The sequence below is a fragment of the Bacidia gigantensis genome (assembly GCF_019456465.1).
Source record: "Bacidia gigantensis strain McMullin 20006 chromosome Unknown contig_255, whole genome shotgun sequence".
Classification (NCBI taxonomy): Eukaryota; Fungi; Ascomycota; class Lecanoromycetes; order Lecanorales; family Ramalinaceae; genus Bacidia; species Bacidia gigantensis.
Window position 1 is genome coordinate 1,850,346 of NW_025408605.1, and position 13,153 is coordinate 1,863,498.

Genomic DNA, 13,153 nt, shown 5'->3' on the forward strand with positions numbered 1-13,153 from the left:
CGGATGATTCATGCATAAGATGGCCAGACAAGGTGTGCTTTTTGGGAGTCTGACTGGTTGGATTGCGCGCTCGTTGTTTCATGGGATATTCTCCCAGGCGAATGAGAGGTCATATTTAGGTGCGCCCTCTTGGGTCTTGTGTCATTGTGTTTTGCCTTCACTGCAAGTCAATGGTGCCCCATACCAATACCGTGAGTTCTATGGAGAGCAAACAATGCTTCACGAAAATCTCTGTTTCATCGCAGTAGAGGGGGCTGGGGTTGGGTGGATGTGTTTGCCCGCTGAGCGGTTGGCGCAAAGATGTGGGATTTATTTAAGAGGGGGTGGGGGAGAGGAGTGGTTTGGGGTGATTCGAGAGATAAGGGGTTCTTTGGTCATGATTTGTGCAAAGAAGAGTTGGACGCAAAACATCGACCTACACTGTTGGACTTGGGATGGAGAATCTTTACTTTTCAAGTAAGGTTAGATCAATGTTTGTACTTATCTGGAAATTGATAGGCCCGAATATGAGACTTAACAAATGGATGTACCTAACCCGAGAAGTAATGTTTGGTCCCTAAAGTTGGGAAGTTGACACAGTGGCCGTGAAAGATACGCGTGGCGTTGATCGTGTCTAAGAATTGAAAGCATCCCAGCTGCATACTTGCAAAAGTTCACCCTCTTTCTGCCCAAATTCCATGACCTGTTACTTATTCAGCAGTAGCAGAAGGATCAAGAGGTGCTAGAAGGACGGCGTCGCCGACCCTGGCGATTTCGTCGTTTCTTCTCCGTGTCCGATGGCTGCACAACACTTCCTGCCGCAACTGGTACACCGCCGCTTGTATTACCGCTTGTGCTGGACAAGGGAGCGCCAGAGGTATCAGAACTCGGTGCAGTCTGTGCTGTCGTTGCCGTGTTATTCGTCGCAGTATCACCCAATGCGGTACCTGTCGAAGCATTTGTCGCATTTCCTGCGCCCGTGCCGGAACCGCCAAAATTCACCGTGACCTGCCACAGGGCTCTCCCCTCGCCAACTTTGTTGTCGGCGCCAAAATACAACTGCGCCGTCCCGTCAGTCGTAAGCGTATCGCCCTCATCGCCGATCAATGTGGGATACTTGCTCGCAGGATACTCGCCACTTTTGGGGGGAACGATGTACGTCGACGGCTCCCAGGTATATAGATCCGGGCTCTTGGAATACGCGATGCCGTCGCCCCAGTGTCCCCAGACCATATGAAAAACGTCATTTGCTTTGTCGAAAATGATGCTCGGGTTTGCGCCGGGGTTGTTGTTTAGTGCTGGGACTGAGGCGTCGTCGTCTTCGTTGCCAGTGCCGATAAAGCCAGGCGATGTAGCTCCCGAGTCCGCCATTACGCGTGTCCACGTCCCCGGCTTCGCCATGGGTTCTTTGGAGATTTTCAGCCCGAGACCCTTCGTCTCGGGGGAGAAGATCGCCCATTCTCCCTTCTTGTGGTTCCAAGCGGGCGCGAAGTCCCCGCCGCCCGTAAAGCGGTGGCTGTCGTCGCATTCTTCTGTTTCTTTGCCAGTGGTGACGATGGGAACAGAGCGCGTCCAGGACTTGCCGAGGTCTTTGCTGTAGCGGACGCCGATAGATTTGTAGGTGCAGTCTGTGGCGCCATTGGTGCCTTGAAAGTAGTCCTCGTTATGTTCGAAGCCGATCATTTCGTTGGGGTCAGCATCAGGTTGAGAGGTCTCGCTCAAGCGGTATGCGCCAAAAATCCAGACAGAGAGTTCGTCGTAATTTGTGCCGTTGCCGCGAAGCCCAGTCGTAGATGCGTCGGGGATGGGGATGTCGTTTTCGAGACTGATGAAGTTGGAGCCGTCATCTTTGCCCTCGGATTTCGCCGACGAGATATCTCGAAGTTCGATGGAATCGTCGAGCTGGCCTGAGGTGGATGTCATGAAGTAATTGGGGGTACTGTTGAGGATGAAGCCTTTGCTTTTGTCATTCGGGTCTGCACGAAACGACAGGAACTTTCCGTCAGGGACGTTTTGGCAGCTGCCGCAGCCCCATTGTGCCTTTGCTTTGGTTTGCATCAACTGATTCATTTTAGGCGCCCCGTCGAGGGACGCTGCTGTAGCACTGCTGGCCAGCAGCAACGCTTTCAGTATGAAGCCCATCATCCTGCTTGGAATAAGGGATGTTCAATGGACTGAAAAGGAATGGAACGAGACGACCTTGCGTCTCTTGAAGAATGAATGGAAGAAAAGCGAACCCGGGCACAAAATGACTCGAAAGCAGAAGGACATGGCGACTCTTTGTAGTAGAGGAGGCAATTTTGCAAGTATCAAACCCTTGCTGAAAGCAGGCGGTAAGGAACGTACACCTTGCACAGGTAAATAAGAGCGCCAATAGACGTGCTTTATCTCAGATGATGCGAGGTGAGAAAGGAGCCGCTTTCTGATCCTCACGGCATAAATGCTCCCCTTAGGACCATGAGATTGCACAAGTCTCGGTTTGAAACAAATAGACCTCTGCGGGGAAGACTGTGAGGACAGGGTACTCCAAAGAGATGATTGAAAAGTCGACAGATCCGACAATTTCAAGGACCAGGCATTGCTGTCAGCCATTCGTCCAACTACCTCTCGACGCTCCAGGCTCTAATTCCTCTTTAAAGACAGCTTGGGGGATGAAAGACTGGCAAAGGTAGAGCTGGAGGGGCGGCCATAGCGGGCGTGATAAATTAAAGGCAGAACCCTCCCCGCTAATTCTGTCTCACGTCGGCCCGCTTCGATGAAAGCGGAGAGACAGGCCCGCACGTCCCGCTCTGAGGCACCAGATGCTGAGCTGGGACATGGCCGATTGAAGAGATCAACAAAAGCCGGTGTCGACGGGGCAAAAGCGCGAGACCGGGGATTTCATGATAAGATGTCAGGCGACGGCGGCCAGTATCCAGCTGGATTGGGTCTTCGAGGAGGTCTGTAAGGCCGCAGTATTTATCATTAAGGCGTGTTCAGAAGAAACCCGAAATGTGCGAGTCTCTGTCATATTGCAAGGCCGTGTAAATTCATTGCCCGGCAGGACGTAGGAACTCGAGGCGTAGCTTCTAATAGCCCGACAATTTCGTGGAGACTTACGATCTCCTCCGAGTGTACGCAAAGACTGGCGCATTCGTATGTCGCCATTGCTTTTGAGTCGTATTCTCGTGTAGGAAATCTCTGTTGAGAGCGGAAAGTTGGCAGTTCAGAGAGGGAGAATTCTCCTCCTGAGGATGCGCATTACCTCATGCGCATTGGTCCGGCTTCCACCCCAAATGGCCAGGACCATGAATCTTGCTATTCTTTTTGAAGCTCACGATACGACTTTACGCCGTACCTCGCATCAATGACATTCATATTGATCTCCTATCGACCAAAAGCAATGGACCGCCCTGTGGAGCGCTCGGACTTAAGCGGCCGGGCAGGCTTGTTAGCGTGTGATGGATAAAATTAATTCCTTGGCATGAAAAATCTTCTACACCCCTATACTATTTTATATAAGCTTATTAAACTCCTACTACTAACAACTATTTCTATTGCTTTTAAAGCTACGAAATTATAATATATTTAAATCTTTATTATAATAGCTACTATAGCTTTTTATAAAACTAAGAATTTTAAGAAAGTAGCTACTACTTTTTTTCCTCCTTTTTTTCCTTTTCCTTATTATTATCGTTCTTTTTCTTCTCTTTCTTCTATTAATTTTTAAATTAATTATATTCTTTTAAGGTTTAGTTTTCTTATTATAAGTTTAAACTTAATTATCTAATAGCTTTAAAAAGATTTTTTTTATAAGCATAATACCTATATAAATAGATTAGAAAAGATAGCTAATAAATATTATTATATTTTTAATTTTAAATAGTATTACTAATTACTTAAGGAAAAAGTAATATTATAGTAATTAATACTAAAAAATAAAAAAAAGCTATAGCAATCAACTTTTCGAGATTATTATATTAATAATTCTAATAAATTACTAAAAACGTTTTATAGTTAATTACCTATTATATTAAATATTTAATAATATAAAATACTTTCTAATAATAATATTAACTTTAATCTTTATTTTTAAACTAAGTAACCTATTCTATAGCTTAGTCCTATTAATATATATAATCCTTTAAATTATTAAAAGATTAATAAAGAAATATTATATTATAATTATTTTAATTATATTACTAAGGAAAGATATTAAGATACTTAAGATATAGCTTAAAATCTTTATTAATTGATTTTTTTTTTAATAATTAAGATTCTCTATTAAAACAATAGTTATAGTAGTGAAGAAACTATTAAAATTTTTTTTATATTAATATTAAAATTTATATATATATTAAATACTATTTTCTAAGTAGTAGTAGCTTTAAAAAACCTAAATTTAAGAATTCTAAAAAGGAGGATAAATATAATAAATTATAGAATAGTTAAAATTATAAATATTATTTATATATAATACTTAAGAATATAATAAGTAGAATTATAAAAACTATTATTTAATAAGGCAAAATTAATACTTAAGATTTTATTATTAAAAACTATTTTAATATTAATCTTTAGAATAAGATTATAACTAAAATATAAAAAAATAAAATAAAAAATATACTTAATATTATAATATTAATAAAAGCTAATACTAATTAAGCTATATAGTAAAAGGTTATAATTAAAAATTTATTAATAAAGTTATAGTTTAAAAATATTAAGCTAATAATTAAAAACTAAGCTATTTAATAGAATATTAATAAACTATTAATTATTAATATTGTCTATATTAGTTAAGTTAATCTAGATAATTCTATAAAAGCTATTATTAGTTAAGCTATTAGTTCTACTAACAATTTCCTAAGATTAATATATACTAATTAGCTTAAAATACTATTAGCTATTAGATAAAATATTAATAAAGATATTAAAAAAATTAAAAAAATTAAAAAAAAGATTATTAATAATTATAGGAATTTATAAAGTTTATAAAATAATAATATTAAACTAAAATAATAGATAATATATTTAAATTTATATAAAAACAATAGCTAAATAACTAGTAATTTATACTAGCTATTAAGTTTAAACTACTTTATTTTCCCCTAAATTTGCTATTATAATACTAGCTTTAATTATAAAGCTATATTATTAATTTTCTTATTTAATTATTTAATTTTATTTATTTTTTAAAAAAATAATAAAATTATATTAAAAGTATTCTTTATATAATTAATATATATTAAAGGTATTAATAATATAGATTTGCATAAAACTATATTAAATTTCTATAAAATAATATAAGTTTAGTATTGCGACCTTAGTATTTAAATTAGTAAATAGTATTAGCTAATTTAACTACAAGTTAGCGGATTAGTTCTCCTAGAATATAAATAGTAGTTAGAAAATAAGTAAAGGCAAAATAATGAAATAGAATTAAGTTACAACTATTTTAAATTTTATAATAAAAAATAGAATTTATATTTAATATAAAGAAATCTATTTAAAGAAAAGAATAAAAAATTTTATATATACAACTTTATTTAACCTATTTAATAATACTTAACTTTTAATTATTTTAAGCCTATTTCATCTAGAGGTTGCTCAATGCTTTTAGTATTTAAATATACTTAAGTACTTCAACTATTTTTTCCTTTTTTTAGTTATTCTTTTTTATAACCTAGTATGGCTATAGTTTTTATTTTATAGCAGTTACTTAGTTATACCTATTATATAAAGTTATAATATTATCTCCTTTTTTAATATAATTAATTTTAATTACTAATTTCCTTTATTATATAATTCTTTTAATTATATTATATAATCTTTTAATAATAGTATTTAATACTATTATTATACTTCTAAGAAAAGAAAGCATTGTAATTATTATATTATTATATATTATTATAAAAACTATATTTCTTAAAGTTCTAAGTATATAAAAATTAATTAGTTAGTTTACTATACTAAGTATAATAAATATAATTAAAAATATAATTTAACTTTTTAAAAAAAAAGATAAATAAGTAATATAATATTTTTAATAACTTAAATAAGCAAGAGCTAGTTACTTATTCTAAGCTACTATATATTTGCAAAATAAAGTAATTTTATTTAAAAAAGCTAAATTAACTAGGTAATTTTAATATAAAAAATATTTTAAAAATAAAAGAGGATAAATATTATAAGGAAAAGCAAAAATAGCAATTTAATATTATATATTTATCAATTTCTATTTTTAGATTAGATCTAGCGATTAATAAAATTTTTTTTTTAATTAGTCTAATAAATAAATAAAAGTTTTATTTATTTTTGTTGTTACTGCTAGTAGAAGCGCCGAAGCTTCCCTATATAATTAAATAATAAATATTATTTTAATTTTTATATGTTTTTTTTCTTCTAAATAGTTCTTCTATTTAATAAAATATTAATTATATTATTTTTTTAGTATTTCTTTAACTTTAAAAATATTATTTTCTTTAGGTTTATATCTAAATAATATTAGAATAAATTCAGTATTTTTTATTTTTTTAAAAAATAATATATAAAAAATTAAGTATATTTTTATATTGTCTAATTGTTACGGATTATAATGAGAAAAGGATAGGGATATCCCGATTAGGCTTAGCTTAGCCCTACCCAGCTTAGCATAAGGCCCTACTCCTACTATAGCTCCTTAGATAGCTTTCAATTAATCTATTATCAACTAACTACATTGCATATATTACTTATTAAGGCCTGCACCTAGTGCGTTTCCTTACACTAATAGTTCTAGTTTATAGTTAATAAGTTTTTTTAATTTCTAGATTTTAAATAAGCTAACTTATAAGTAATTTAATTTCTTACTTAGTTGTTTTATTCTAAGATTTTTTATATAAAACTATATTTTATTTTATTTTTTTAGCTAAGGTTTATTTATTTTATATTTATTTTCCTATTTTTTTATTCTAATTTATACTTTTTCTAAAAAATTTATAATATTTTTATATATTTATTTAAGTTCTAATATATATTTAATAGCCTTCTATAATCTTAGTAATTCTTTTAATATATTATTTATATTTAAATTTCTTTTATAGTTTATATAAAATAATATTATTTTTATAGTATTTAATATTAAGTTATTAAGTACTAATTCTGCTATAAGCAAAAACTTTATTTAATTATTCTAGTTCTAATTAATATAATATTATAAATATTTTTTTAGCGTCCGATTTATTCTTTCTATTTAACTATTTATTTTTAAGTAATATATTATAAAAAGCTTTAACTTTGTTCTAGTTTCTATTATAATTATTTTCTAGAATAAAAATATAAATAGTTTATCTTTATTTAAGATTATTTCCTTAGGGAATTTTTTAATTCTAATTATTCTATTTAAGAATATATATATTAGTTATATTATATTATATATTTTATTAAATAGTATTATTATAGTATATTTTATATATTTATTAACTATAATTATTATAGCATTATATATCTTTTTAGTTCCTAGGTTCTATAATAATAATAGCTTTATAATAAAATTTATTATAGTATATTGCCATAGAAACTCTAGTAAATATATCTTCTATAAATAACTATATTTTTTATAGTTCTTAGCTTTATTTCTTTTATATAAAAAGTATCTTTTAATATGTTTATTAATTGCTATTTTTATATTTAATAAAGACTAATTTTATTTAATAAATTTATATATTTTAACTACTTTTTGATATCTATACTTTAAATTATTATAATACTTTTATATTAGCTTCTATAAAAGTTCTTTTAATATATAATATTATTATTAATATTTTAATAGCTTTTTCTATTCTAAATTAATTCATTTTTAAGCTATTTTATCGCCTTAATATACTTTTTATATTTAGCTAATAAAATTATCCTTTATAAGTATATTAACTTGTACTAAATATAGTATTTTATTATTGCTTTATCTAAATATTACTATTAAATATTCGTATTTCTATTAATATAGACTTAGTTATCTACTAAGTTTATTAACAACAATATTATTTTTTCCTAGTATATAGTTAATTTAGAGTTTATACTATATTAGTAATTCTATTTATTTAGTTTATTATTGGTTTAGTTATTTTATTATTATAAAATATACTAGGTTCTTATAGTTTATAAATATTTTAATATTTTCTATTATTAAAATATGTTGACTATTGCTATTAATTTTTTATTATAAATATTATAATTATATTCTATATTTATTATTTTATATAAATAGTATATTATAAAGTATTATTTATTATTTATCTTCTATTATAAGTATACTTTTATTGCTATATCTAATATATTAATTTTAATTTAAATTGCTTTTCTTAATTAAAAAGTTTTTAGTACTAGAGTTTTTATATATTCCTTTTTTAGTTAGTTAAATACTTATTATTATTCTTTAGTTTAGTTATATTCCGTTTCTTTTCTTATTAGCTTTATTAAAAGTAATATAATTTATAAAAACTTTTATATAAATTTTTTATTAAAGTTAATTGCTCTAAAAAATAATTATAATTTTTTAACTATTATTAGTTTCAATTAATCTAGTATTGCCTATATTTTCTTTAAATTTATTATTAAGTTTTTAATACTTATAATATATCCTAAGAAAAGTACTTCCTTCTTATAGAATTTGTACTTTGTTAGTTTAAACTTAAAGTTTACTTTTATTAAATATATAAATGTTTTTTTTAATATTTTCTATATATTATTATATTGTTTTTAAGAATATTAATATATTATCTAAGTATATAATAATATATTAGTTTAATAGGTTCTTTAAAATATTATTAACTAGTTCCTAGTATAATACTAATATGTTAATTAATCTAAAAAGCATAACTATATATTTATATAATTTATATTTTATTCTAAAAGCTATTTTCTATTTATAGTTTTTAGCTATTTATATTAGGTTATATACTTTATATATATTAAGTTTTGAAAACTATTCTGCTTTTTATAGTCGATTTTTAAGTTTATTTATATTCGGTAATAAGTACTAATTTTTTATTATAATTTTATTAAATTTCCTATAGTCTATATATAATTATAGTTTACTATTCTTTTTTAAAATAAAAAGAATTAGGTATTTAATTAAAAAAAATAATAATTTTATAAATTTTTTTATAAAGTTTTTTTTAAGTATTTATTTAAAGCTTTTAATTCTATTTCTAATAATTAATATATAAATTTAAATATTAGTTACTTATTATTAATTAACTTAATCTAATAATCCTAAAATTAATATAATAATAATACTTCTTTTTTTTTTTTTTTTAAAAAAATATATCTATTTTCTATATTTTTATAGTATAAAAGCTTTGTTAGTACTTTTTTTCTAGCTTTGTAATCGATTAACCCTTTTTCTATATTTGCTAAAATTAGTGTACTGCTTAGCCGCTTATTTTTTAAAATCTAAAATATATAAATATTTATAATATTTTATTAGATTTTTTTATTTAAAGTTATATTTATAAACTACTTAAGTTTCTAAATTTTAATAATAAGCTTATTTTTAAATTTTAGTTTTTTAAGTAGCTAATTAATAATTAAGTTCTGCTTTTTCAACTAAAATATCCTTAGTATAACGTTATAAATAGCTATTTTAAATACATTAAATATTATACTTTTATTATACTATTAAATAACTATTATTATTTATATAATTTCTTTTATAATTAGGTTAGTCCCTATTATATTTTCTATAACTATTATAATTATATATAGTTTATTTATCGTTTATATTTTAATTTATACTTCTTATATTTTTTATTCTAAAATATAGTTTCTTTTTACTTTTATATTTATAAATATAGTTATTAATATATTATTAAACTATATATTTATTACAATATATAAGTTATATTTTTTAGTATTTTGCGCCTCGCTAAAATTGTTAATTATTGCTTTAGGTAGTATTTTCTATTATAATGTCTTATTTTAATATATTTTATATAATATACTTTTATAGTATTACTATATAGGGTTCTATTGCTATATTAAAGGCTAGTCTTCTCTTTATAAAATATATAATAAGTATATTCTATTTTTTAGTTTTTTTATTAGAGATTAGTAATATAACTTATATTATTCGTTTCTATATTTTAAAAAAAACTTATTTTTATATTTATTAATTAAATAAAATGTATATTAGTCGATTATATAATTAGTTTATATAGTTTTTTCGCAAGGTTTTTAATAAATAATTTATTATATTATTATTTTAAAAATTTTGTTTTCCGGTATATATATAATATTATTTACCTAGTGTTTAAGCTAAAAGTCGATATAATAATATAATATTTTTCTAAAAAGTTGTTTATTATTATCTTTTAATTCTATATTTTTATATTATCCTAGTTTGTTAAAAAGATTTTATAGTTTATTTTTAAAGTATTTTTATTTATAATTATATTATTTATATATTTATTATCTTTGTTCAAATTACTTTATTATTTTATTAAAGTTTATATTAAGTAGTTTAAATACTTCTTTTATTTTTTATAAAATTTTATTTATTATATTAATTTATTTTTATTCTTTATATTTAATTAGTGTTTATTTTTAGGCATTATTATCTATTTTTATAAAAAATAATATATTTAAGTTTATATTACTTACTAAGTTTTTAGCTTCCCTATTATCAATTAATAATAAATATAATAATAAAAGTTTTTATAAAATATTTAATTATTTTTATATTTAGTTTTTCAACTAATAGTTGTATATAATATATTTTATTTTATTATATTTATAATACTTTTTTTAGTTAGGCTTCCTATAATTACCTTTATTATTATATTATAGTATTAATATATTTAGCTCTATAAAGTTATTTTGTAGATTAGCACTTTTTAGCTATTTTATTTTATAGTTATAGCGTTTTTAGTATTTTATTATATTATTATTATATCCTATAATAACTTGTTTTATATATTATTTTTATTATTTGTTTCGCTTTATATATTATTAATATAGCTTATTATTAATTTTAATTATTATTTTTATAAAATTATTAGTGTTTTCAATTTCTCTACTATATTATATAAATTTGTTTTAGACATTATCTTTTAATTTTTATTTAAATATAAATATTTAAGTTTTATTATTTTATTTTATTATTGCTATATAATACTAGAAGATAGTTGCATAATTAGCTATTTTTTTAGTTTATTATAGTTATTATATTACTAATTTAGTATACTATTCCTTATTAGTAGGTCCGAATACTTATTAGATTTATTTTTTAAATTTAGAATAGTTTTTAATTTATTTGCAAGTTTCTATATTAGTAGTTTTATTTATATATTTTTTAAAGTCTAAATTAATTTATAATAGTATTTTATTTTTTATATACATTACTATAAAAGCTATTTTAATTTTACCTTTAATATTAAATATTAATTTAAAGTAGAAATCTAACTAGAATAACTAGTTATTAAGCTTATTTTTTTCTTTATTAAAAAGGTTAAATTTTAAAAGTTTAGTTTTATTTTTTTTCAGTAGCAGTTAGTTAACATATTATATACTTTTACTAAAAACATTGCCTATTTAATATAGATTTAGTTATATTTATTTTAAAAATATTTAATATATTGCGACTTTAGTATTTAAATTAATAAATAATATTAGTTAATTTAATTATAGGTTAGTAAGTTAGTTCTCCTAGAATATAAATAGCGGTTAAAAAATAAATAAAAGCAAAATAGTGAAATAAAATAAAATTATAATTATTTTAGATTTTATAGTAAAAAATAAAATTTATATTAAATATAAAAAAATCTATTTAAAAAAAGAATAAAAGATTTTATATATATAACTTTGCTTAACTTACTTAATAATATTTAACTTTTAATTATTTTAAGCTTACTTAATCTAGAAGTTATTTAATGCTTTTAGCGCTTAAGTATACTTAAGTACTTTAGCTATCTTTTCCTTTTTTTAGTTTTTTTCCCTTATAACCTAGTATAGCTATAGTCCTTATTTTATAGTAGTTACCTAGTTACGCCTATTGCGTAAGGTTGTAACACTTAGTTCTAGAATAGCTAGTGTTTATATTAAATATTATTATTTAAGTTTAAATTATATAAAATAATAAAGGGAAAAAGTATTTTAAATAATATTCTTTAATAACTATATAGTTAACTTTATAAATTTAAAAAGATTTAACGCTAGCGAAATATATAAGCTAGTTAAATACTTATAGATATAGCTGCTAGTAAATAAAAATAATTTCTATAATATAAATTATTACTTAATATTATTATATTATATAAAATCTTTAAACTCTTTTTTAAATTAATTAAAATTATTATTAAATAAATAGCTATTTATATAATAATAAAAATACTCAACTATAAAATAGTTATATTAGTTCTTTTTTATTATAAAAACTAAAAAACTATAGAAGTTATATAAAAATAAATTATATAGTTATTAGAAATATTATTTTATTTATGCTTTTAAAATATTAAATATTAGCTTAATTAAGTTATAATTAAAAGAGTAGGGTAGTAAAAAGCAAATATATATTTTTTTATTTTTTATTAGATTTTTAAGCTAATAGTTTATATATATATTATTATTATCTAAATAAATTATATTATAAAAACTAGGAAATAAGTTATAATATAATAAAAACTTATATTCTACTTACTTAAAAAAAAGTATCTATATTATAATAACCTTTTTAAATACTAATATAAAATAGATAGCTATTTATAGTATATATAAATAAGATATTATAAGTATTACTATATTATAGATAATTATTTTATTATTAAGCTAAGGACTTTAATAGACTATAGGCTATAAATTATTAAATAGTTAATAAATTAAATAATAACTTATTAATAAAAATAAGTTACTTAATAATATAATAGTTTATTTATATTTACTATTTTATTTATAATTAATTACTATATAATCTAAGCTATTATTATTTTTTTAAATAATATTAAGCTTTTTAAAATTTTACTAATAAAAGAATAACTAATATCTATATCTTATTTATAATAAAGAAAGTTAGCTAACTTAGTTTAGAAAAAATAAAAATAATATTACTAATAAAAAAAAAGCTTTAGTATATAATAAGGTAAATATTCTTTAAAGAACTAAAATAGATATAATATAATAGATAAGTAGTATTATATATTTATACTTATTATTTTAGCTT

The 13,153-nt window shown here is 24.1% G+C and overlaps 1 protein-coding gene across 1 annotated transcript; it reads right to left on the reverse strand.

Annotated features, from left to right (window-relative positions):
- Nucleotides 1-711: 711 nt before the first annotated feature.
- On the reverse strand, nucleotides 712-2,124 carry KY384_007321 (uncharacterized protein; the record flags this gene model as incomplete). Its single annotated transcript, XM_044815812.1, has 1 exon — nucleotides 712-2,124. The coding sequence occupies one exon, from the start codon at nucleotides 2,122-2,124 to the stop codon at nucleotides 712-714; it is 1,413 nt and encodes a 470-aa protein (XP_044667686.1).
- Nucleotides 2,125-13,153: the final 11,029 nt, after the last annotated feature.